This window comes from Setaria italica, chromosome II (genome assembly GCF_000263155.2).
Source record: "Setaria italica strain Yugu1 chromosome II, Setaria_italica_v2.0, whole genome shotgun sequence".
NCBI classification, from domain to species: domain Eukaryota; kingdom Viridiplantae; phylum Streptophyta; class Magnoliopsida; order Poales; family Poaceae; genus Setaria; species Setaria italica.
Window position 1 is genome coordinate 40,797,287 of NC_028451.1, and position 20,262 is coordinate 40,817,548.

Here is a 20,262-nt window from a genome sequence, read left to right on the forward strand (position 1 = left end):
GTGACAGGTGTTAAATTTTAACACATGGTTGCCAAACAGGCCCTTAATTTTAGCTCTACATTTTTAACCTAAAATTTAGCTCTTGGGATCCAAATAGGTGGGAAAAAAAAAAAGCAAAGAGCTAAAGTTGCTAAAAACTTTAGCTCCCAAAGAGACTCTAAGATCTTGTTTGGCATGGCTCCAACTTCGGGTGGAGCTGCTCCACTCCAAAACTCCACGTGGAGCCAGCTCCACTTTAGAACTCCAGAAATAAAATGGGGTGTTTGTCTAGATGGGTGTTCTCAGCTCAAAAAAAAAGCTGATTTTAGTGTGGATTGCCATTGTTACCCTCCAATTCAGGCTCCACTTGTCATCCTCCCTATCCCATCCCTTTTTCTTCCCATAGATAGTTTTCGCACCGGATAGTTTTCACACTACGCGTATTTGGGAGGCGGCCGAGCGTGGATCTGGCGGTGGCAGCACGGGGAGCGTGCACAGAATCAACCGAGCATATTACTGAACCATCACGAACAAATTGAACTGATTACCTTATCCGAGAATGGGAAAACAAATAAAAAAAGCATCGCAGACAAAACAGAGTAACAAATCTGAAGAATTCGCGCATACTGGAGCTTCCCCTGCGGCTGTCGACGGGCGCGGACCGCACGCCGAGGAATGCGCCGTTAGTGAGGCCGCCCCCGGCCGGCGGCGTGACGAGCACCTACTGCAGGATCTTGGCCCCCAGAGCCACAAGGCTCCCGTCCTGGACCGCGATCCCGGCTACCACGGGCTGGAGAGCAGCATGCGTCCGCGGGAGGCAGCGACGGCGTCGCCGGGCCTCACGATAGAGATGGTTGGCGTGGGCGCCACGGCGTCGACCCCAGTGACACCGCTGGGGAGGACCACGCGTCCGCCGACGAGGATGACCTATTCCTCCGGGCCGTAGAACTCCTCCGCGACGTCGACCCGATCGTCGTCCGGTGGACCTCTCCGATGCGCCCAACGACCGGTGGGTGCCGACGCGGCCCCAAGCTCGCGGCGCTCTCCTGGGCAGCCACCTGCTGCGGCGGCACTGCCATCCCTGCGCGACAAGAGGCGAGAGAGGCGGGCGGCAAGGCGACGGGCGGCGGGGCTGGGCAACGACGGGCGGCGACGGGGCTTGGGCGGCGGGGCTGACGGCAGGAACATGCGGGTGGTGAAATGAGGTGCAGGTGGGGCTCGGGAGAAATAGATTGAAACGTTTTTTTTGTAACCAGTGGTATTGGTGGGAAATTACCCACCAACTCCACGAGGAGGTTCAAAAGAGGTTGTTTTGGAGCAGCAAAAGAGGTGCTCCAAAACTCCAGTTCCATTTGTACTACAGCTCCATGGAGTTGGCTGCTCCATGGAGTTTTGGAGTTAGGGTGTTTGGCTGGATTTTTTGGTGGAGTTGCTGGAGTTCCGGAGTGGAGCCATGCCAAACAGGCCCTAAAAGGGGCTAAAAGTGCTCCTCCCCACCATTTTCCACCCCCTGCTCCCCTTTCCTCTCTCTCCTCCGCCTCCCGCCCGCCGACACCCTCCCGTCCATCGCCGCCCGTCCCTGTCCTCCGGCCTTCCTCGCCGCCCGCCACCGTCGCCGCCCGCCGACCTCCCTCGCCGCCCGCCACCGTCGCCGCCCGCCGACCTCCCTCGCCGCCCGCCACCGTCGCCGCCCGCCCGCCCGTCACCGCCCGTCACCTCCCTCGCGTGGTGATCTGTCGGCGCCGGCCCCCGGATCTCGCTGCAGCGGGTAGCGGCGAGTCTGCGGGAGACCCCGGCCTCCGCCGCAGTCGCCGGCGATGACGATGATGGCACCACCGCCTCGCCTTCCGCCACCGCAACCGCGAGGCCCTCCGGCCCGGTCGGTGGAGGCGGGGGAGAAGTGGGGATGGTGCACCGCCGGGCGGTTGTGGCCGCGGCCACGTCGCCCCGCCCCCGCGAGAGACGCCAAAGACGCGAGACGCGAGGGACGCCAGAGACGCGAGAAGCGAGGAAGAAAATGGGGGCGAGCGAGCGAGATGACAAAGAAGCTGGAGAAGGTGCTCGGGCTTGGGGTCTGGGGGAGGTTGAGAGAAATGGGGCTAAGGGCAAATCAGTCTTTGTTTGTTGAAGGACTAAAATTTAGCCCATGGATCTAAACATATGGGCAGAACTAAAGTTTAGCCCATGAATTAGTGAACCAAACACCACCAAAGAAAGAAAGAAAGCTTGGATGCACTGGGACCCTCTCTTTATGCACTACTTACAGCATATATTCCGACGCACCATACCTTTTCAATTCTTTCTACGGGATTCTACATTCCCATGCTCCATCCACAGATGCTACTGGAGAGTCTCTGGAGTCTGAAAAATTGAACTCCAACAAAAGATTGCAGAGTCGATGAGTCGGTGAATACACCTACCGTACCAAGCAGGCTGCAGTGGCACTGATACAACAACAACAACTCGCGTAGGTTGAGGTGGGAAGATACGGATGCGATGGGTAACCATCGGTGCGGCAACAACGATATATATGGCCAACCGACAGGCTGGTGACGCAGATCCGCGTACGTGCAGACAGCGACCACATGGCCGCCACATCCGCTGATCGGTGGCGGTGGCTCATCACAGCCATGGCAGACCAGTCACGCTTAGGCAATGCCCTTTGATGAAACTCCATCAGCGGATTAGCTCGATTAATTAATCCTAGGCCAGTGATTAGTGGACCTAAGTCAATTGATTCTTCATAATCTTAATGCCAGTCATCAGTGGCAGCAGAATCTACATCTTCTTTTCACCTGCAACATTTTTTATTTTTTCGGGGTTAAAAAAAACTATCTTGCTTGGTGATCCCCGCAACGTCTCTCTGCTCTCCGCTGCGCTTCTCCCGTGGCAGCCTGCCGCGACGCGACGCGACACCCCACGCCGTGCACCCACCCGCACGCGCCGCACCAACCGCCACCCCTCCCTGCTTCTGGGCCCAGCGAATGACGAAACGGTGGGACCCACATGCCAGTGGCTCGTACAACGTTCGCTTCTGTACCTTTCTCCCCCAACGGCTGCCGCTTTGTAAAGCGACGCGGTGCCTGCCTTCTCTCTCGCTCTCTCCCATCTCACTTGCGTACTCGCTGGCAGTAACCACTCCGCTTCGCTTCCACACTACTCCACTGCGCTGCTCAGCTGCCTCGAGCGCGCCCAGCGGCGGCGGCGATGCCGAGCTCGCGGCGGACCACCGGCCGCGGTGGTGGGGGAGCGGGAGACGGGGGCGAGGGCGACGAGCGGGTGCCGCCGTTCATGGGCAACAACCGCGACCACAACCCGCGGGAGCTGCGCTCGTGGGCGCGCCGCACGGGGTTCCACTCCTCCGCCTTCTTCTCGGGGGAGTCCAACTCCTCCGCTGCGCCGCAGCCCCCGCCGCCGCCGCCTCCCCCGGCCACCTCCCGCCGCCCGCCGCCGGAGCGGCGGCGGGACCCCTACCCGGACACGGAGGACGACCTCGATCCGGCGCCGCCGCTGGACCTCGAGCGCGGGCCCGCCGCGCCCGGGCGCGGGCGCGGCGGCCGCCCGCGCCGCCGCATCGACCTCCGCGGCGAGCTCGAGATCCCGCCGGGCTTCGGCCGCGAGGAGGCGGAGCCGGACGCGGGGAGGAGAGGAGGAGGTGGTGGTGGTGGGCGCGGGGACGCGATGAGGAGGAACGGCGGCGTCGAGAGGGATCAGGCGGCGCCCAATGCCGGCCGGAACGGGAACGGCGCGCTCGCGGACGCCGAGGCGCGGAAGAAGGCGGAGGAAGCGGAGGCGAAGCGGAAGGCGGAGGAGGCCGAGGCTAGGAGGAAGAAGGAGGAGGAGGAGAGGGACGCCGAGCTGGCCGCGTACTACCAGGAGCAGTGGGCGAACGAGGAGGAGGAGGGAGCCGCGGACGCTGCCGCGGCCGAGACGGCGCCGCTCTATGGGGCGTCGGGACTCCGGTGTGGCATCACCGAGAACCCCGGATGGGGTGAGTTCGCTGGTCCCAACTTTGTATTGCTCCGTATTCCATACAGATGTAGCACTCACTTTAACATATAGTGACAATTGCGACCTGCATTTTGCACAGCGGATTTATTATTGGTGAGTCTGATGACATTGATGTTCTAGGAGTAATTAAGGCCAGTCTCAGTGCACAGTTACCAAGACTGAGAACTAGGTAACTGTGCCATCTGAGTGTCATGGGGATAAAACTCCTCTCTCATCTGATGAAACTTCCCCTCTTAATTATCTTGCCAAGTCAGCAATTTTGCTGATGTGTCATTGAATTTAATGCCATGAAACTCTCATGAAACCCTCCATTGAGACTGGCCTAATAGTCCTCCTGATAGTGATAGTAATCATACTTCAATTCATGTCCAATTATTTGCTACTCATCGAAGTCAGCTTTGTTGGTCAAGTGGTTGTCAATGTAGCGGGTTTCCATTATGTTTTTGTGGGAACTGTAATACAAAAAAAAAGGTTAAAAAATGGAACGAGGTATGTAATGCAAATTGACTAAATCAGTACTTTCTTAAAGCTGTAATAGCTGAAAATCATTTCTTAGTATAGGAAACTAGGAAATCACTAAATTTAGCTGTGCATTTCTGCTTTATTTGGCTATGCATAACTCTATTTTTTTTAGATTATGCCATGGATGCTCTGCCACATGCATAGTCGCTGCATTTACCTGATAGGCTGATACTACTTGAATTCTTGAAATTGCTGTAATTATCTTGAAACATCAGGAGAGTATTTTATTGATCTGTTGATGTTGCCTAGATATCAAGTCTAGTAAACATAGAGATAATTATGTGGCTTTATGTCTCATATTTTATTTACTAAGGGAAAATAATTGTCCATATTGAACGTGTGATTCTTTCAGTGTTTGATTGGAAATCCAATTACAACTGCTGGGATAGCTCTTGACATAATTTTATTTTTCAATTGCAGCGCCCCTTATATTTTATGGCATACAACATTATCTGTCAATAGCCGGTTCACTTGTTTTTGTTCCTTTGATACTGGTACCAACAATGGGCGGATCTGATGTATGACTCTTTCCTTCCTTTCTTAATAGCTCATTTTCTCTTATTTGCATTAAAACCACCTTCAAATAATAAATTTTTTTGATGTGGCAGGAGGACACTGCAACAGTCATTTCCACCATGTTGCTAGTGTCTGGACTTACTACAATACTTCATACTTTTTTGGGTTCTCGGCTTCCACTGGTTCAAGGAAGCTCTTTTGTATATTTGGCTCCAGCCTTGGTCATTGCGAACTCGGAGGAGTTCAGAAATCTTAGTGACAATGTACTATTCTATCTTAGAGCTTCTTTTACTTTACCAGCATTTTGCCTCCTGCATCATATGGGATTTCCGAGAGATTTAAATAGGATGTCTCTTGTAGCATGTCAGGCTCAACATATCCTGGGATATAAATGCCAATACATTTAGGATTCAGATTGGTGGCTGTCTGGAAAGTGGGAGTGGATCCAAATACTTAGGAGTTAGGACAATTCCTGGAGCAATCTCACTCTTCCAAACAAGCCCTTCGTGGTGATGGTGGGAAAGTATCCATTACCATGCTTTGGTATCTGTGAAGAGAAGAAGTATTAATTGCACTTAAATTTTGCAAATTGACATGATATATCTGAAGGGAAATGAACAAAAGAGCTATTTCACAAAGCGTATGGGCTGCTTTAAGTTATGCTCCAAGTAAAAACATCTCTTGGCACTCAGTTGTGTTTCCCTTCAAATATGTCATTGACTTGTCAAAACCGATGGCTAAATCCACTTGTTCTTATGCTCCTATTTTTGGGGTGATGCTCACAGTAGGGCAGCGGTTTAGTGTCCATGCTTCCTAAATTTTTTTCCATCTCTACTCCCTACCAACCCTGATAGATAGATCTGCGCCAGCCAGATCTTCTGACGGCCGTCAAGATCTTCATGTAATGATGTATTAATGTGGCTCCAGTTCACAAAATATGTTTCCATGGCCGTATATAAGAGGCTGTGTTGCATGTGGAGTCATGTTGGAAGCCCAATAAATGATGTGAAATGCTCTGTGCTTTGCATCGAGCTATGCTTTAACATTCAGCACTAGGTCTATTCATCCAAGTAAGGAATGATGATTTAGCCTGGAAGATTGTTATGCACAAAATTTTCACCTTTCTGAAGACAAATGAGTCTATTAATTTAAATTCGTTCTTTGTGATATGCAGAAATTCAAGCATGTAATGAGAGAATTACAGGGGGCTATACTTATTGGTTCAGTATTCCAGATACTATTAGGATATACTGGTCTTATGTCACTGTTTCTGAGGTATGTCAAGAAACCCAGATACCCAACTTTTACAGTCTTGAATTACACCACAAAAATGGATATCTTTAACGCCTAACTGCGGCTCTGCAGGTTAATAAATCCAGTAGTCGTGGCACCAACTATTGCTGCAGTGGGTTTGGCATTTTTCAGTTATGGTTTCCCTCAGGCTGGCAGCTGCGTAGAAATCAGCCTGCCCCTCATTCTGTTGGTTCTTCTGTGCACTCTGGTATACTCTTGATGCTTTTGTTTGATATGATCAAAACTTGTTCATATCTTACCATTTTATTTTCCTTGCTTCTGATTGCTTAATGTTTGTTTGTATGTTAATCATTTCAGTACATGAGAAAAATATCCCTGTTTGGCAACCGTATCTTCCTTGTCTATGCGGTACTTTTCGAACCCTCTCCTGTAGATTCATAGTACCATTTATGCGGTATTAGGTTGTATTCTGATTGCACTGGGATTGTCTTGGCAGGTGCCCCTCAGTGTTGCAATTGTATGGGCATATGCATTCTTTCTAACTGCTGGTGGAGCATATAACTTCAAAGGCTGCAGCTCAAATATACCCAGTTCAAACATACTGCTGGATTCTTGCAGAAGGCATTTAGAAACCATGAAGCGCTGTCGCACTGATGTTTCTACTGCATGGAAAACTGCTGCCTGGGTGAGGGTTCCCTATCCGTTCCAATGGGGCCCTCCTACATTTCATTTCAAGACGGGTATCATCATGATAATAGTCTCGCTAGTTGCTTCAGTTGATTCGGTAAGTAGTTTCTATCAGCAGGACAAACCACTCTTCAATAACTGTCGAATAATGATTAGATGCTCATGCTTGGCATATCGATGATACATATGCAGCTTTCGTCATACCATGCTGCGTCACTGCTGGTAAATTTAAGTCCGCCAACACGGGGAGTTGTCAGCAGAGGGATTGGACTTGAAGGGATTTCAACTTTTATTGCTGGAGTGTGGGGTACAGGTACTGGGTCAACAACGTTAACGGAGAACATACACACCCTAGAAACAACTAAAATGGCCAGCAGAAGGGCTTTGCAGCTTGGGGCTGCCTTGTTGGTTGTCTTCTCATTCTTTGGTATGATGTGGCATTTCCTTTTGAACATAATATGTCATGGTCTATTTACTATATAAGGGCTTCCTAAATCTGAATTTCTTGGCTGCAGGAAAAATCGGAGCCCTCCTTGCTTCTATACCAGTGGCTTTGGCAGCATCTGTTCTGTGCTTCACCTGGGCGCTAATTGTCGCACTTGGCTTGTCCACATTGAGATATACCCAAGCAGCAAGCTCCAGGAACATGATAATAGTCGGATTTACCCTGTTCATATCCTTGTCAATCCCGGCATATTTCCAGCAGTATGAACCCAGCTCCACTCTCATCCTGCCAAGCTATCTTCTTCCATACGCTGCAGCATCAAGCGGACCAGTGCGCACAGCCAGCAGTGGGGTAAGCTTTCTCCCTTCCTCTCATGCTCGCAGGTGGAACATACTTCTCTTAACAGTCCAAATTATCCTGCAGCTGAACTATGCGGTGAATGCGCTCCTATCCATCAACGTTGTGGTGGCTCTCCTTGTTGCTGTACTCCTCGACAACACGGTGCCTGGCAGCAGGCAAGAACGAGGGGTGTACATCTGGTCAGACCCGAAGTCCCTGGAGGTGGATCCTGCGACCTTGGAACCCTACCGGTTGCCCGAGAAGGTCTCGTGCTGGTTCAGGTGGGCCAAATGCGTCGGCATCTAACGGCTCTGTGCATAGTATTGCTGATGCGAGGAGGCGCGGCGGTGAAGATTCTATTTATTCCATTGCTACCACTATTGTAGGATTCACTATATGGAACATGTATATATACGGGTGATACATAGTTAGGGGCCTCTCTAGCTGCTGTTAGCTTCAAGGCCCTGTTTTCCATGGTTAGGTTAGGACAACCCTTGTAAAGTTTATCAGTTCTGTTAAGAGAGGACATGTTCTTGCGACCTACGCTGCATATTTAGTGCTAGTTTGCCGAAATGCTACGTTCAGATGACCTTGCATCTGACTATGAAAAGAACGGTGAAAACTCCCAGGGGCAAATATAGCCGCAACAATATGCAACTGCCGCAAATGATAGTGCACGGTATAATGTTCTTCCTTAGTTTTCAGCATTTAAAAGGTATACGTAACATCAAACATTACGAACAGAATCTCCAAACGGAACAAGAAACAGTTTACACAACTAATGTAGGATACAATCTAGGGTACAACAATACAACAATACGTTGAAATTGTGCCGCATGGTTGGGTTTAGTTGTTGGTCGGGGCCGGCTTGCTGTATGAGCATCCTTTCCTGTTGCACACCGTACGGAAGGGGTAGTTCAGGTTGTTGCACTCTGGGCAGTTCCAGCTTCCTTCAGGGGCATCCTTGTTATCCTTGCGAGATGAACCCATGGGAGCTCCCTACAGGAGTGGAACAGTTAATTCTCCACAAAACAATTTTTTTTCTCAAACCATCATTTCTTCCAAAATACTCAGTTCATTATGGTTCAGACTAGACTATATTATATAATTCTCCACAAAACAATTTTTTCTCAAACCATCATTTCTTCCAAAATACTTTCAGTTCATTATATTTCAGACTAGACTATATTATACTATGCCACATGAAAACTACAGTAAAACACGGTAGGAAATAAAAGTTCTAATGTGGTATTGACCATAGCTTGACCATAGCCACTTACAGGAGTTGGCCTCGGGGCTCCACATTTCTTCATGTTGCAGGTGTTTCTGAAGGAAAAGTTAATATTGTCACATTTGGGACAGGTCCAGTCACCCTCAGAAAGTCCATCAGGGCCTACAGATGAGAACTTGCATAAGAAATAGCTGAGAGATCAAAAGAAAATGGGACAAACTTATGTTGTTATGCAGATGGCAAAGAGGGAAAGAGCACTGCAGCAATTTAAATACCAATGGAATACGACAACTGATCTACTCCCTGCAACCCTTAACACAGTGGCCTGTGTAATGAACCGATTAACTATTAAATCTACTTCCAGGCTTTGATTATAACTAAAGGCTACGCGATAATGAAATATGCTTCAATTTCAGCTAATCGTTAAACTATTAGCCACACAACAGCTGATAATGCAAGTAAATATAACTTAATTTTCCATGTAATATGCATCCAAGACATGCTGCCACTTCAAGACCGAACTAATCCACTAAACAAAAAAATAAAAACCGAGCATTTAGTACTGTTAACCATCATATGAACCATGAGCTGTAAAAAAATGGTATACATTACTTGATGTTCAGGAAGGTACCAAACAGAGGTAATCAATAAACGCCATTAAAACTACAAAAAGGCTGGTGAAACAGAATACAAGAAATCAAAAGTAGAATGAAGTGAAAAGGAGATTATTGCTTACCTCCACGGCGCTTTCGTGAAGCAATGCTGTCACTGTTTTCCACTAATGCTCCACCAGACCATGGGCTAGAAACCTATTACAGACATTAAACATGATCGCAAGTCCCCTCCAGAAAAAAGGTCAATATAGAGCATAACAAGTTTAGGGGTATATTGAAGACAAACCGGCATTGGAGATCCTCTAAACCCATAGCTATATCGGCCTAGATCAGGTCCAGGGCCATATCCCATGCCTGTGACATTACCAACAAGAATCATAAGCCAACCAAGTAACTGTTGAATAACTGCAATTATCAACTGTGGAAGGAACACAAACCACCCATCGGCCCAGGTTGACCATATGAAGAGAAAAGGCCATATGAACCGGGAGCTCCTACTGGTGGACCATAACCATATCGCATCCCAAGGTGCGGATATGGAGCACCATAGCTACCAGATCCAAGTGGGATTGGAGATGGCGCACCACCTCCTCCTCCGTAAAATAGCGGTGACCGATCATATCCAGCAGGAGGAGGTGCTGGCATCATTCTCTGTATAAGAAACAGAAGTTAGTAAAAAAACACCCCAACAGTTGATAATCCAGATATGAGGCATAAATCTATTCCCCTTCATGTGTCTGTCATGTGGAACACGTCAATTTTTAAGCAATAAGTGCCATAAGTATGCATAGTAGATGGTGGCAGTTCCTCATATATCGTACATAGCAGAAGATTTCTAGAAACCGTGAAAAAAATATGAAAACCTATACGCACATAATTTCCCAGGATGCAAAAGAAAGGGCGTAAACAACCAAACAAAACTCTGCACCTCCAGTGTTTGACTTATGTTCCCCTAGACACTACAGATCATTAATGACACTACTTGGGGAGAAAATCTATGACAACTTACTGGACTTGGACTCGGTGATGGACGGGGTGCACCGCAGGCTCCACGGTTGCAAACATTTCTAAAACTGAAGTTGACATTACCACACTGAGGACAATTCCAGTCCCCCTCCCTTACAGACACTGAAAATAGTAGAACCTTTTGTAACCACCAAGACTCAAGTAAAACAAGACAGTGTAGTTAGTTTGCTTTCCCAAAGGGGTGGCAAAAGAAGACAGTAAAATACACAACGGGCATTTTAACTCTTGGAGTTTTCCTCCATCAATGCTAAGTAGACCATGAAATGGGTGATCAATGAGCACTTGGATGAACTTTGAGCAGTGACAGCAACTACTGCAAGCTAACTATGTTGACATTTCATTATATGGCAAATCGGTATACTTATTTCTCGGGTGATGGCCTTTCAAGCTCTAGAAACTAATTTACACAGGTATAAGATTAACCAGATGAATGCAATCCACAAGTGCAAGGGATTATTCATAACTAAATTTGTTGAAGTTCATGGTGCCACCACATGTCCCGTTAAACGAAGGCAATTAATTCAACATGAGGACTTCATGCAAAGATGGATAAACTAAAATGTTGACCAGAACCTAGAGACTGGTAACATATACTTAGGCTAAACAAAACAAACCGGAATTCAGCGGCAAGGCACAAAGGACATTCCCCTAAACTCCTTACAGAAGACTGGTGAATTTAAGTAACCGAATTCCCGAGCACTCATCCTCTTCATTGCATCTATTTGAGCCCTTATATATTGCGCAGAATTATACCGCGATTAATCAACCGCTAATTGTCCGACCAACCAAATCCTGCCCGAGGAGATCTCTCCCGTTCACAAGTCGACCAAACCCTAACCTAACCACAAGGGCATCGGCAGCGAGCGAAAACAGATCAGATCGAAGGAGTTCCCCGAGAATCTCACCGTCGTTGCGCGACCTCTTGGACAACGCGCCTCGGTTCTCCACCTGCGCGACAGCGCCGAACTTCACCCAAATCAAACGATCAAACAGACAAAACGTCAGATACCGAACCCTAGGACGAGGCCAGGGCCCAGGGTCATAAACGATCGGAATCGGAGCCAAAGGGGCAGGGGAAGTACCTTGGCGGAAGCCATCGGCGAGGAAACGGAACACGGCAGCGGCAGCGGCGGCGGCGGCGGCGGGAGGAGGAGGGGGAGGAGGGAGGAGCCGCTGCGTGAGAAAGGGGGACGAGAGCGAGAGAGGCCCACGAAATTTATTATTTTTGTTTATTTATTTATTTTGAGAGGTTGAGGACCATGAGCTGTATTGGCTGCTTGGCTGGCAGCGCTGGCCACGCGCCGCGGTGCCGGTGCGGTGCCCCTCGCTGTCAGTGGGGTAGGTCGCCGCCGCAGGGATCCCACCTGGCGGCGTCAGTGTTCCGCATTGCTGGGCCTCGGCGCTCCGTGTTCCGACTCCGTTTCCGAGTCGAGCCGATCGCCCCCGTCTACGTCGCGAACTCGCGTCGCGATTCGTGTTCCCGTCCACAATAGTCCGTCTAATATTGATTCCGCCGCCGCCATGCCATCACGGCATCACCATTGATCAGCACCAAACAGCTAGCTCGTCCTGTACAAGGACACGATCTCCCGAGATGTCCACGGGTCCTCCTCAACCACGAAGGCTACATCGGCAGCTGCTCCAACGCCCGTGGGCAGGAACAGCCTGCGGATCAAGGCGTCCCTCTGCCCAGCGCGGCCGCCACTCCCCTCCAACCTCTTCATCACCAAACCTTCCTTGAATGCGACTACTTCGTCTACTGAGCCGTCGGGGCCGTAACCAAACCCCCGACGCTGATGCTAATCCCAAACCCGAAACCCAACTTCTTCCTGGACTTTGACGTCGACGTACTCCCCCACGGCGGGGATCTCTTCACCTTTGCCACGCTGACTGCCTGTTCCACTCGGGACAAGTACAGGCTCCACCGGTTCGACTCTGAGGTCGGGACGTGGGCCCTGAAGTCGGTGTGGCTGGACGAGCTGCGGCAGGCCTTCCCGTGAAGATCCCTGTCAACGTCGGCCGGCTCAACCCCACATCACCACCACCGTGGTCGGCGGCAAGGCCGGCACCGTGGGCTGGGTCGATCTCTGGAGCAGCATCCTGCTCTACGACCTCCTCCGCGACGATCCTAAGCACCATCAGGATGGCAGGCCCACACTCCGGCACATGCCGGTGCCGATGCCGATGCACGCCATCACCTGCCACTAGTAGAAAACGTACCTTTAGTCTCGAATGGCAGGGGTCAAAGATTCCGAAAATCCATCCGGGACTAAATTTTCGAGATAAAAGGGCGGTTCTTAAGAACAGGGTCATTCACAGGACTAAAGACCCCTGCATATGCTTTATCATAGACACTGAAGCACCGGAAAGGGATTTCTCGGAATTTTCAGAAGGATCTCCGGAGTTTGAAGAGGTCATTGAGTTGGTCCCCTGTGAGGCCAATCCTTCAAACAGTGCTAACTTTTTTATAGAACAAGGCAAGCCCCGGTGCATTATACCTATTTATTTTGGAGTCATTATTTCATTTCATGTGTTCGATTATCGGTTATTTGCTATATGAATGCACTAAGTCTAGGAGATGATTGAAACCCATTCTTATCATACCTTGTTTTAAGGACATCTTTGCCACTTGTTCAACAGTTAGTAAGTAACCCAAGTCTAGAAATGCTTAGTTGCCTAAGTAATTGGTTTATCGAACCTTAAGGTAAATGTTGGGTCATACATGTTATTTATGGAAAGATAACTTGAAAGTTAAGAAGCAGACAGAAGCTAAGGATGTAGTTTTGTCTGCTAGATTAATTTGGTTAAAGTCCGATTCGTTGTCTTAACCTTTGATCAAGTGAAAGACATCTGATCACTTACTGGGTATGGGACCAGTAAAGCCCAGTAGGTTAGTAAACCCTCTGATCGGGAATACTTTGTACCGTGCTTGACGTGCTGGAGATTAGCAGGGGCGTAGCCTGAAACTCACATGGTGATCAGGCCAGACGTGGGGTCCCATGTGGGGGTGCGTCCCTAGGTCCGGGTAGTCTTATTCCCAATCATTGGATTTACTAATCGAAAGGTCGTTACGTACGACCTGGACAGTCGTATATAACTGGTGGTCAGGGTACTCTCCTGCAGAATGTAATTTGATCCGGATCGCCGCAATTCTCGGTTATGAATGCACTTGATCACTGTTGAGCATCGTAGTATGAATTCATGAATGCTATATCTTTCCACTCATATGTTGGTGTATGACTTAATACCTTATTGTTTGCAAGTAATCCTTTTATCATCAATTAGAATGGTTAGGTAATAACTTAATCAAAATAAAAGATAAAGCTAAGGTCTCACTTTTAGTAAGCTCTTTGGCAAAAAAATGTGTCAGCCAAGTACACCAAAAAAGCTATCATATAGTTCCAGGAAAAGCTATTATATTGGTTAGTTGGGTAAGCCTTGCCGAGTACCCCGTACTCAGGGTTATCCCTTGTGGTTGTTTTTAGAGGCACCGCAGGAATCCACCAAGGAGGAAGCCCCGAAAAATTAGGGTATTGTTACAAGTCTCGCAATACCCTTAAAAGAAATCTTGAGTGCTCATCTCCCACCTGAACCTGTTTATGTTTAATTCCTAGAACCTCTGTCTGACCTGCACTGTTAAGTTTATTTCAAACTACGTCTTGTAATAACTCGTACCTTATATATGTATGTAAAAATGTAATATTTGTTGATGCTTTCTCATCGCAGAAACAATCCTGGTATATGGCTATGAAATGTGATGTGGATCATTCGAGGAGTCCTAGGGACACTCGACGGACGACCGAACTTATACTATTTTAAGTGCGTTTCGGATAATTGCTGTATCGGCAGCGATTAGGCGCATTTAAACCAGTTTAAGTTGGACGGTTCTGCCACAATCGCGATCCAATATTTTACAAATAGATCCCTAATTTGGATCATGATTATTAACCGCGATCCATTGATTTGCAAATAAGCCCCTAAAGTAGTAAAGTACATTCAAAACTACCCCTATTCTGGTCGCGATGTTTGGCCGCCGCCCCGCCGCCGTCCTTTCCGACCAAACGCCTGCAGCGTGCGCCCGTATGGTGCTTGCCGATCGAGCTTCAGAACCAAACAAGCGGTACGCGGCCGCCGCCTGCCATGTCGACCCGGCAGCACCGAAGCCGCGGAAAGGTAGCAGAGCAGCACGAGACGAGGAGCTCTGCTGAGGCATCGTCTCCGTCTTCTCCACTATCTCCGGTGGTCCGTTGATTAACCGAACACGGCGTCGGCGCCGCGGTGGGGACGGGATGGCGGCGGATAGTCCTCCAGTGGCCCCAAAACGTTCGTGCTCGCGCCGCTTTGCTCACATTACTCTATGCCGCTTTGGTCTTCAAAAACGTCAGACGGATCATCAGCGCCACTGCAAATGTAAGTATGGAAATGGAACAACTCTTATGGTGGCATAACAGGAAGTCAGGAAGGACGCAAAGCAACATGCTCAGAGGCAACAGACGAATAATCCAGCTCAGGATTAACATTCATTCCCAATGACAGAACAGGCAAATCCATTAGCAACAGACAACAACAGTCAGCATTACGGAGCCCTCTAGCTCAATTTTTCCAGTCATTTCATAAGATCATCTTCCACATCAAATCCATGAACGGACCTGCAACAAATGCGGATCGATATCATCACACGAGAACAAACACTCGTAGCTCATCAGATGATCAGAATGGACTGGCAACTTCAATAGGCACTTATACCATGTAGCGTTGGCCATGTCATTCTTCATGTCCATTCCATTTCCAGAGTCGCACATGGTTGATTGGTGAAGAATGATCTCAGGTAGCGTCGCCGCTGGGTACTCAAAAGCAAGGGATATTGTCATACTTGATTTCATTCTCAAGTACGGAGTAGTAGTAGGTTTAGAAGGTTTGTCCTAGAAAAAAAGCTAACTAGATGGATGTTCGAAGGCCCACACACAAAAGCGGCCCGGTCCACTCCGGCAACCACCAAAGCCCAGAGGGCGGCCCCCTTCTCTTCCCGTCTCCAACTCATGGCTTTTCCATTTTTGCCCTTTTCCTCTCCGTCCCGGCCGTTGCCGTTGCTCTGCGCCGCTCTCCTGTCTCCCCACCAGACCACCAGTAGCCGCTGCCGCCGTCGCTGGCAGGGTGTGCCAGCGGCCGCGGCCATGTTCTCCTGGATCCTTCGCGGCTGCCGAGACGAGTGCTCCGCCTCCGACCAGCTCAAGCAGGTGTACCTCTCGCCCCCCCAAAATCTGTGTTCCTCGATCAAATTTCGAAGGGACATAGCAGGAAAGGGATTTCCCTTTCGCCATTTGCGGCTCTTCGGTGTGGGTGTGGGTGGGGGTGGGGGTGTGGGTTAGAAATTCACCTGTCTTGCTGATTTAGGAAGCGAAACGCGTCGCGGTGCTGTTGGCCTTATTTTTTGTGACGATGCACGAATTGAACAAGGCTAGATTTGCAAATCAGGAGAACCAGGCAATGTGTGCTGTTGCTTTTAGTGCATGTAGAGTACTAGAGTAGAGCAGCTACAAAGGCTGTGCAGTGTGTATGTATGCGGTTCTTGTCCTGTTCTCTCTTTTTCTCCTGCTGGAATGCTGGATCAATGTGTGGGTTCTCCTGCTGTTCCCTTATGTTCATTCAAGTAAACAGCTGTGATGCTTATTAAAACCAGGTCGCCAAGGGTGAATTAGGATTGAGGTTCATACTGAATCATTTCGATCCTTTTCAATGGGGTCACCAAAAAGGGATCTTTTTTATCAGTTTTAGTTGTAGCGGGGATTGACCGATTGTACTTTCAGGGTGTAGCTGAAGGTGATGCCAAATTTCAGACTGACAAAGTACTAATAGCGGAAATTTCAGAATGTAAATTTACATAGTTGTGTTTTCAGGTAACAGGTGTGAGGAAAGAATGCAAACCTTTTTGGTGTTTGCCATTCTTCAGGCATCCACCATATGGCTGTTAGGATTTCTTATAATTGTGACAAATTTTCTTCTGAACTGTTGTTTTCCACCATTTAAGTACTGCATGTCCTGCACTTAGGCTTACAAAGCTGAAGGCCCTTTTCGTTTCATTCATTGTTGTGCTTCTGAGCTAATCATAAAGCCGAAATTACTGAACTAAATTCAACGAGTGTGATCTGATCTGATTGATGTATTTCATTTCTCGCTACTGTATTGATTACTAATAGTATACTCTGGCTCTGCAGGCTCGTGATGTCTTCGTGGCAAAAGAGGCAGTCTTGCAAAAGAAGATTTCTCAAGAGATGGAACGGGCCAAGGAGTTCACTAAGTCAGGAAACAAACAAGCAGCAATGCAGTGCTTGAAGAGGAAAAAGTACTATGAAAGCCAAATGAGCCAGGTTGGAAGTGTCCAGTTACGCATTAATACCAAGGAGAAAATGATCGCTGATCACATGGGAAACAAATGACACAAAGTGAGATTACAGCTCTGGAACTAATGTCTCGACTCCTCTTTGTTTTGTTCAGATACAGTCTTCAAATCTTGTGAAAAGTCAATCGTTGTGATCAGATCTTCAAATATTCAGTCGGCTTATCAGCCACCAAACAGTATTTTCCTCTCATAACAAATTAGCCGTTTCAGCTTTTCAGCCGGCTTATAAGCTGAAGCGAACAACCCCTGCCACACTGACACTAAGCTTAGCATTAATGTGCCTTAACATAAGATGGTACATTTCAGGAAAGAGTTTCTTATTTCCTACCAAGGCAAGACTTACATATTTATAGTTGATGCTATTGGATATGTGATATATAAAAATGTTTTTGAATCGAAATGAGTGGCCCATCTCATGCAGTACAGTACTTATGGTGTGGGCCACAATTGCTGCTTTTCATCCAGATTAACTGTATTTCAACCAAATATATAGTCATTTGATGGTTTAGTTTCTTTGCACTCTCTGTACAGCAAGGTTGCAAATATAGTGTTTTCTTGAATTGAAATGAAGGGTGTATATTCCTCTCGTTGCATATGCTCCTTGGCAACAAAGAGAACATCCATCACTAGTGCAAGTTGAATCATGTTAGAATCAGCCTATAGCTGGACGCTTGTACTGTCTCTAGGCACCAGAACGCTTGAATGGATCTGTTACTGCCTTTCCCTTCGAAATTTGCATTTCCTTTTTCTGTCCTCCACTGTCGCTGTTTCTGATGCATGCCTTGTGGTACTGTACAGCTGTGTAATTTGATCCTGATTCCTTTTTCTAACAAGTGAATGGCCAACACTTGAGAACTTAGACGTGTTCTCTTGTGAGTTTTAAGCTGAAATGCTGAAAGGGGCATGCCAATACCTGAAATTTATTCAAAAACAACTCGTCATCTATTTGTTTTTCACAACACGCTCTTCAAAATTGTGCTTTATTCGTGTACAACTGCCATTTATTTATTATCCAAAGTTGTTCCCTTTTGCAGAGCAAACGATGTATTTATAGCTGAGCACTGATGCTAACCTCTCTTAAACAGCAGTCAGCATTCAGGATTCAGCAAGCTACGAATCAATCATGTATTTCCTAGATATGCCTTGTCTTCGGTCATAGTTTAGTCAACTCCCTAGATATAGCCTGTAGGGTCATGGTTTCGTCAACTCCACTGGTAAAAGCAGTGGCCAGATGTTCTGCTGTTGTTTAACAGACGTGGGCTGACATTTGTGCGACGTTCGTAACCTTTCGATAAATTTGTTTCCTTTCTCAGATTGTATTTCCATTTATTTGTGCGAAGGTTCAATGTAAAGTTGAAAACCCTGAAACGACGTTGGTGGCGCTGTGCGGTAACAATCATCAGCAGGGAAACTAACAATCTCCTATTGAAACGAGAAATTTCAACAGGAACCTCGGTCATGCCATGACCCCAAACTCTGTGAATGATCAACACCATCACAAGCAGGACCAAACGAAACCAAGCGACAACTTAAGCTACCAAAAACTAATTGGCCATAATCATAACAGCGCCAATTCAGCCATGTGCCATTAACTACTAAAGAAATGCAACATAGCGACGACATTGTACATCTCTACCAAAAAAACGAGCAGTTTTACCAGAAGGCAACAATAACATAGACTCGTTTCAATGGAGGCACACCATAATTGATGTACAAAGTTTCAACTCTGGCGTCAAAAAGTCTCAATCAAGGCATCAGCAGTTCACATGCAAGGAAAGGGTAAGGACTTGATTGAAACTACGCCGGTGGTTGTCGCCTCCTGCAATATCAGTGTACCAAATTATTACAATATAGTTTGGACAACAAAAGTAGCTCATGTAGAAGTAAATATTTGCAGGGAGTTTCGCAACAGCTTATCCACTACTCTAACAATCCCAGAGTGGACATAGTTTATTACCTTTTTGGTCGGATGCGGTCCTCTTCAAAATCCATTATTCCTCCAGATTCAGAGAGAAAGTCGTCATGCCCCCGTAAGTCGATGTCTGCCTGCTTAAATTGTTCAACTTCTGCCATCAAGTAAGAAACATGGTTCGGCAACACTATTTAATAAACTAGTTGCCATTACAACACGCAAGAAATATAATAATAGAAATCTAAACAGAGAGAGGATGGGTGAAAGGAAGAACGGAAATGAGGATAACAATGCGTGGCATCATCACAAGAAGATGCAAATTTATACCCTTTTTATTCAATTTATTTAACAAGAAAAAAGTAAATAACAAATACTTCAGTATAATCCAGCTCACCTTGATTGATTTTTTGGCTTCTTCCACTCTGTCTTCAAATTCTTTCTGGTGCTTCTTGTTCACCTCACTCATTGTGTCAGCCCACTTGATTTTCTCCTGAATTTGATGCAACAGGCTATCTGATGTTCCCAGCCTGTGCAACGCAAAATGTTTATGAGAAGTCAAGAACTTGTAACAAGAAACTATAATGCCCTTCAGTTTCACCAAATAATGTGCACCAGCAATGAGGTACCACATGTAGCCATAATATATTTATTCATTGCTAGTGATGTGCCAAAACAATATCATCAACATTGACCATATTGTCTTACAGAAAATGGCGATACTATCTGTTACCAAATTAACAAAAGATACCACAAGCTAACAGAAGAAACAGTGGGCCTCTATCCAGTTGAAAGGAAAAACTTAAGAATCACATAAAACATAATATCTTGATTTTTACTCCCTCTGTTTCAAATTGTAGGTCGTTTTGGCCTACGTGGGCAAGCCCTGAATTTTAAGCCGTGGCCGTTGACTCATTTGGTCAAATAGCCCAATTATTTCTCGACCCTAGTTCAATCCAAACTTTTCTGCTAATCAACCCTCCCGTAGGATCCAACCATAGACTACAGGGGTGTTTGGATACTAGGTGCTAAACTTTAGCAGTGTCACATCGGATGTTCGAATGCTAATTAGAAGGACTAAAACAGGAGGTAATTATAAACTAATCACAGAACCCTGTGCTAATTCGCGAGACGAATCTATTAAGCCTAATTAATCCGTCATTAGCAAATGGTTACTGTAGCACCACATTGTCAAATCATGGACTAATTAGGCTTATAGATTCGTCTCGCAAATTAGACTCCATCTGTGCAATTAGTTTATAATTAGCCTATGTTTAATACTCGTATTAGCATACAACATCCGATGTCACCAGTGCTAAGTTTAGGGGG

General features: G+C 47.2%; 4 protein-coding genes across 7 annotated transcripts in view; 2 read left to right on the forward strand and 2 right to left on the reverse strand.

Annotated features, from left to right (window-relative positions):
• The first annotated feature begins 3,070 nt into the window (after nt 1-3,070).
• On the forward strand, nt 3,071-8,296 carry LOC101776291 (nucleobase-ascorbate transporter 11). The gene is made up of 10 exons (XM_004957675.2): nt 3,071-3,970; nt 4,933-5,030; nt 5,121-5,291; nt 6,203-6,303; nt 6,394-6,529; nt 6,640-6,690; nt 6,779-7,066; nt 7,162-7,396; nt 7,485-7,765; nt 7,838-8,296. The coding sequence occupies exons 1-10, from the start codon at nt 3,187-3,189 to the stop codon at nt 8,057-8,059; spliced, it is 2,367 nt and encodes a 788-aa protein (XP_004957732.1). The 5' UTR covers nt 3,071-3,186; the 3' UTR covers nt 8,060-8,296.
• Nucleotides 8,297-8,423: 127 nt separating this feature from the next.
• Nucleotides 8,424-11,845, reverse strand: LOC101776690 (ranBP2-type zinc finger protein At1g67325). Its single transcript, XM_004957676.4, has 8 exons — nt 11,707-11,845; nt 11,530-11,590; nt 10,608-10,726; nt 10,036-10,249; nt 9,885-9,952; nt 9,721-9,793; nt 9,034-9,146; nt 8,424-8,752 (listed from the first exon to the last, which is right to left on the reverse strand). Exons 1-8 carry the CDS (start codon nt 11,719-11,721, stop codon nt 8,600-8,602), a joined length of 816 nt encoding a protein of 271 aa, XP_004957733.1. The 5' UTR covers nt 11,722-11,845; the 3' UTR covers nt 8,424-8,599.
• A 3,819-nt stretch (nt 11,846-15,664) lies between these two features.
• LOC101777105 (vacuolar protein sorting-associated protein 32 homolog 1) lies at nt 15,665-17,532 on the forward strand. Its single transcript, XM_004957677.4, has 2 exons — nt 15,665-15,861; nt 16,840-17,532. The coding sequence occupies exons 1-2, from the start codon at nt 15,799-15,801 to the stop codon at nt 17,059-17,061; spliced, it is 285 nt and encodes a 94-aa protein (XP_004957734.1). The 5' UTR covers nt 15,665-15,798; the 3' UTR covers nt 17,062-17,532.
• Nucleotides 17,533-18,462: 930 nt separating this feature from the next.
• Nucleotides 18,463-20,262, reverse strand: part of LOC101777516 (COP9 signalosome complex subunit 7) — a 5,729-nt gene continuing 3,929 nt past the window's right edge. The window contains exons 7-9 of one of the 4 annotated variants that reach the window (XM_012843360.2): nt 19,331-19,463; nt 18,982-19,073; nt 18,463-18,843 (exon numbers count right to left, since the gene is read on the reverse strand). In XM_012843360.2, the coding sequence (XP_012698814.1) occupies nt 18,822-18,843; nt 18,982-19,073; nt 19,331-19,463 (247 nt within the window). In that variant the 3' untranslated portion in view covers nt 18,463-18,821. Of the gene's footprint in view, nt 18,844-18,981; nt 19,091-19,330; nt 19,464-20,262 lie in introns of all 4 variants that reach the window. The other 3 variants (XM_004957681.3, XM_004957680.3, XM_004957679.3) reach the window with 3 other exon arrangements.

Coding starts and splice junctions, on each gene's coding strand:
- LOC101776291 (XM_004957675.2), top strand. CDS start 3,187: ATGCCGAGCTCGCGGCGGACCACCGGCCGCGGTGGTGGGGGAGCGGGA. Junction 3,971..4,932: donor CACCGAGAACCCCGGATGGG/GTGAGTTCGCTG, acceptor TTTCAATTGCAG/CGCCCCTTATATTTTATGGC. Junction 6,530..6,639: donor TGGTTCTTCTGTGCACTCTG/GTATACTCTTGA, acceptor TAATCATTTCAG/TACATGAGAAAAATATCCCT.
- LOC101776690 (XM_004957676.4), bottom strand. Junction 9,953..10,035: donor TCAACCTGGGCCGATGGGTG/GTTTGTGTTCCT, acceptor GTAATGTCACAG/GCATGGGATATGGCCCTGGA. Junction 8,753..9,033: donor GAGCCCCGAGGCCAACTCCT/GTAAGTGGCTAT, acceptor CCACTCCTGTAG/GGAGCTCCCATGGGTTCATC.
- LOC101777105 (XM_004957677.4), top strand. CDS start 15,799: ATGTTCTCCTGGATCCTTCGCGGCTGCCGAGACGAGTGCTCCGCCTCC. Junction 15,862..16,839: donor CCTCCGACCAGCTCAAGCAG/GTGTACCTCTCG, acceptor CTGGCTCTGCAG/GCTCGTGATGTCTTCGTGGC.